The sequence below is a fragment of the Thermomyces lanuginosus genome, assembly GCF_041956635.1.
Source record: "Thermomyces lanuginosus strain ATCC 200065 unplaced genomic scaffold VTN49scaffold_39, whole genome shotgun sequence".
NCBI lineage: Eukaryota > Fungi > Ascomycota > Eurotiomycetes > Eurotiales > Trichocomaceae > Thermomyces > Thermomyces lanuginosus.
Window position 1 is genome coordinate 1 of NW_027192373.1, and position 5,277 is coordinate 5,277.

The 5,277-nt window shown below is 52.6% G+C and overlaps 1 protein-coding gene across 1 annotated transcript; it reads left to right on the forward strand.

The window, feature by feature from the left end:
- Positions 1 to 167: 167 nt before the first annotated feature.
- On the forward strand, positions 168 to 5,237 carry VTN49DRAFT_5934 (uncharacterized protein; the record flags this gene model as incomplete). Its single annotated transcript, XM_069414046.1, has 2 exons — positions 168 to 1,380; positions 1,459 to 5,237. The coding sequence occupies 2 exons, from the start codon at positions 168 to 170 to the stop codon at positions 5,235 to 5,237; spliced, it is 4,992 nt and encodes a 1,663-aa protein (XP_069266013.1).
- Between the last annotated feature and the right edge of the window lie 40 nt (positions 5,238 to 5,277).

The window sequence follows — 5,277 nt, forward strand, 5'->3', positions numbered from 1 at the left end:
GTTATGAGCCCGGATTTGCCCTAACACCCTCCTGAGCATCGGCTCCTTTGGACACAATTCGCTTGACGATTGGTTCCAGCGACACTTGAACTCTTGTTCGCAATTTAACGACTCTGCTCTTCGATCTATTGATAACTTCTCCATCAATTGCTCTATTCGCAACTTAAATGACAACTCCCAAGATGTCCAACACCACTGTGAAGCTCACTGGCCCCTACAACTGGAAGGCCTGGAACGAGCGGTTTATTGCTAAAGCCAAGGCGATGGATATCTGGCACCTTATCGATCCCGAAAGCCCAACTCAAGGCCAGTATATGGCACGTCCTGTGGAACCCAACCTGGCGGATTACCCCCTGCGTTCTTCTCTTACGTCGACTGCCTCGCCACGAGGTCGCACTTCGCGCGCTGGTTCTCGCGTCAGTCGTGCGGCTTCACGAGAATCGGCAATACCGGCTCCAGATTTGGGGAATATCCTGCAACAAAGTCGCCCCCTGAGTATCATCGACCTGTCTCCGGAGGGCCAGACCGCCTACAACGCAGCGGTCAGACACTATAATACGCAAATCACGCTCTACAAGCAACAACGGGAATACATTACCCAGTTGTTGGAGTGGGTGCGTGAGACAGTCGAGCCATCACTCTACGATTTAACCTGCAAGTCTGAGCACGATATTCATGTCTGGTACGAAAACCTGAAGGAACGAGCCGGTATCAAGAAAACGGAAGAAGCACGACAAGCAAAACAACAATACGAACAAGCAGTTAAGCCCTTGAGGCATCGGCCGAGAGACATGCTTGCCTGGATTAGAACCTGGGAATCGGCGCTTCTGAAGGCGCAAGACACTGGCATACCTGGATTGCAGGACTCGCGGTTTTGGTGGGTCGATTTCGAAGACGCGGTGAGAGGCGCTGGCTTTGAGGCGTGGTGCCAGTCGTACTACAACAGCAATCAGAATGATATCGATGAAGGAAGACTCTCCGTCCGAAAACTCAGTCGAGATTTCACCAACGTGGTTATACGTTCGGGTCCATCGCAAACAAGGATCTCACAGGGATCATTCCCGAGTTTCGGCAAACCAACGAAAGGATGCAAGGGATCCCAGCAGAATCAAGAATTGAATGAGACGAATGTGGGAACATCTGATTCCACCGCCAGGAAACGCCCACGCCAAGTTAATAAGCGACCAGACATCGAGTGTCCAGCTTGCACCGGAAGGCACGCCCTCAAGGACTGTTGGTATGCGCGCCCAGAGATTCGCCCTCCGAACGCTAAGATCGACAAGGCGAAGGAGGCGCTGGTAACTCTAAGGCTCCAAACGGATGAAGAGCTGAGACGCCAGGTGGAGATGCTGAGACGTCAAGCTCGTCAAAACCAGAATGGTGCCGGCGGCACAGACGACATACACATAGAACATTGACTAACCGCCGGAACGAGACGGATAAGTATTCGCCTTGCAGCCCTCCACTCGACGCAGCACGATGAACAGTACCCACTCAAGAGAAGCGTTATCCTTGATTCCGGATCCACCCTTCACGTGTTCAACAGCCCACTGCGGTTTGTCAGACTGAGATCTGCTCCGTCGGAGGAAAAGCTTTGGGCAGGTGACGGACGATTGGATATCAAGGGTTATGGCGACGTCGACCTCTTTCTCACAACGCCCACTGGATACAAGAAGCTACGTCTGAGGGATGTTGCATTCGTCCCTGAGCTGGCGACAAACGTAGTTTCGTTGCACCAGCTCGAAAAAACAGGCATCTGGTGGGACATGAGTCAAAGGCCCTCAGTTCTCCGCGAAAGGGATGGAAGGGTACTGGCTCTTGTACAGAGGGCGTATAATCAATATGTACTCGAACTGCAACTGGAATCTGAAGAGGAGATTTTGGCCACGTATTATGTTCGCCGGCACCTCGTAAACTCTTGGACCAAACGCCACCCACCGAGTGCTAACGCTATGAGATGGCACTTACGATTGGGACACCCGGGGCCAGTTGCCACCGAAGAGTTGTTGCGCTATACGGAAGGAGTCAGAGTCCGTGGCATAAAGACCTACGAGTGTGATGCCTGTGCAATGGGAAAGATGAAAAGACAGATTCGCAGGCTCGCTCGTGACCTCTCGGTTTACAAACCTGGCGAGAAGGTTGCGGTCGACTTCCATGACTACCCGAAGGACGCCGAAGGCTTCAAAGCGCTATGTCTGTTCACCGATCGTGTGTCCGGTTTCATGTGGGACTACTACCTCCAGTCCCGGTCGGAAGCTTCGATCACTGCAGTATTCGACCGTTTCCTGCGCATGATGCAAATCCAACTCAAGACAAGCATCAGAGCGGTCGAGTGTGACAATGAGATAACTAGGATCAAGCCAGACATCAAGGACTTTCTCGAAGCGAAGGGAATAAAAGTCGAACCTGCACCCCCACGTACCCAAGACCTGAATGGAGCGGCTGAGCGCTCGGGGGGTGTGGTTAAGGATAAAGCAAGGACAATGGCCCTGAGCGCAAACCTGCCAATGGACCTGTGGCGAGAAGTTTGCATGGCGGCCGTATACCTTCTGAACCGCACTCCTCGGTGGAGAGTTGACTGGAGGACACCCTACGAAGTCCTCTACTCCACTCCACAAGTCACCCGCCGTCCGGATCTCAGAAACCTGCGGGTGTATGGATGTAAGGCATACGCGTTGACGAAAGATACCATGCTCAAGCGGAATCGACTCAAACGCTTTAACCCACGAGCATGGATCGGTTATCTCGTTGGTTACGCCTCCTCGAATACGTACCGCATCTGGAACCCGGTCGAAGACAAGGTCGTTGTCACTCGCGACGTTATTTTCAACGAAGACGAGATCTTCCCTGGCAAGATTGAGGACCTACGCAACGATGTCAGGGAACTTGATAGAGGGGAGCTGGCAAGACTCCTTGAACAATATTCGCTTCCACCTGTTGATATCGAAGAACAAGAAGCGGCACGATTTGACCGAACAACGGGCCTAATGAATGGAGTCAATCCTTTGCCATCCCACTTTCTTGAACCAGATGAATTGCTGTTTCCCCAGGAGATCGGGGCCACGGGAGGGTCTAATGGGGACGCCCAGATGGAGACCACTGCTTCACTCCGGGATGGCCTGGCGGACACTGGGGTGGGCCAGGGTTTCGACCACGCAACCGAGGTGGAGTCCCTACTGGACACAAGAGAGTCTGACGACCGCCGGGAAGCAGCGCCGGAGTCAGACTGTCCAGCAAACGACCACACGACCGACGTGGCGTACCCAACACCACCGCCCTCTACTCCGGCCTCACTGCTTTTAGCGGTGATGACAGGATCCACGTATCGACCGGACGGAGCCCACCGTTCGGGAGAGTCGCCGGGAGCTGCATCAGCCGCTGCTGTATCAGAGGGAATGATACAAGGAGTTCAACACTCCACCTTCAGTTCTGCAGCTGTTGGTGTGAATAGCTCTACAGGGCAGGCGAAGCTATCACATGTGGACTCCTGGAAGGCAGTCTTTAACGGAGCAATGAGGTCAACGGTGGTGAAGGACCCACGAACTGATTCAAAGTCTGCAGAACGCAACGCAACAAAGTCGTCACTGTTAAGGAGAATACAAAAAGGTGAGCGTGTTCACCGTCGTGAATTTCCAGAGCCACCCAAGAACCACAATGATTTGGACACTCATCCTCTGGGAGAGCTCTTTAGGGACGCTGAGAAGGACCATTTGGGAAGTCATGCGAAGAAGGAATCTTGGACGATGGTCTCCGTCCAAGAACCTAGAAAGGAGAACGCACAAATTCTAGACTGCGGATGGGTGTACACATATAAATTTGACAAACACGGTCGGTTTGTCAAGGTCAAGGCAAGACTGGTGGTTCGAGGAAATCAACAAGCACGACATTTAGATGAGAACAACTATGCCGCAACACTTGCCGGACGGTCCTTCAGAACGATGATGGCAATTGCAGCTCGATTTGATCTCGATCTCCTCCAGTTTGATGCGGTAAATGCATTCGTCAACGCCGATCTGGATCAAACAGTCTACATGAAAATGCCGCCGGGTTATCGTCAACATGGGATGGTCCTGAGGTTGAGGAAGGCACTTTACGGACTCCGGAGGTCACCACGGCTTTGGCAGCATACCCTGAGCAAAGCACTCCGTTGGCTGGGGTTCGACCAGATACCGCAAGAACCGTGCATCTTCGTCCGGAACGGTATCGTCATCTTCTTTTATGTCGACGACATTGTGGTCGCATACAAAAGGGATGAACGCGAGGAAGCGATCAAAGCTATCACCCGCCTGCGGAACTGGTACGAACTGACTGGAGGAAATGAGCTTCACTGGTTTCTTGGTATTCGAGTTCTGCGAGACCGAGCAAAGGGGAAGATTTGGCTTTCGCAAGCGGCCTACATCGACAAAATCTCTCGCCTCGCGGAGACCACCACCAAATCCGATACTCCGATGGCCAAAGAAGAGCTGTTGACGTTCGAGGGAGAAGCAACTAAAGAGGAAATAAGGTCATATCAACGAAAGATCGGATCCTTACTCTATGTTGCCGTCATGACCCGCCCAGATATTGCTTTCGCGGTTTCACGACTCTCGCGGTTCATGACGAATCCCGGACCAGAACATCATAAGGCGGCGGACCGAGTGCTTCGCTATCTCTACCAGACGAGAGACTACGGCCTGCAATTCGGCGGAGAGGATGATCTGCGAGTGGCAAGCGACGCGTCATTTGCAGATAACACCCAAGATCGGAAAAGTAGCCAAGGTTTCGCTGTAAAGCTCTTCGGAGGTCTGATTGCTTGGCGAGCGAATAAGCAAGACACGGTGACAACTTCAACGACAGAGGCTGAACTGCTGGCCCTCGCCCAGGCTGCAAAGGAGGGAATTTTCCTCAAACGATTGTTGGACGCCTTAACAGTCTCGCTGGACTCCGATCGAATCAGGATTGAGGTCGACAACACGCAGACAAAGAAGTTGATTACCGACGAGATAAATCAACTGAACACGAAGCTGAAACATGTCGACATCCATAACCATTGGCTCCGACAAGAGTATGAACGACGAACAATTGACGTACGCCACACGCGGAGTGCAGAGATCATGGCAGACGGATTCACCAAGGCACTACAGCAAAGGGAGTTCAAGCAGTTCAGAAAGCAGCTTGGAGTTGTCAATATCGGCGAGCGACTGGACCACTTACCAGATGACGTTGACGACAATTGGGAGGAGCATGTTGAATTGTGACGGGCAGCTTCACACCTTGTGTTCAGCTGCGGGGGGTGTG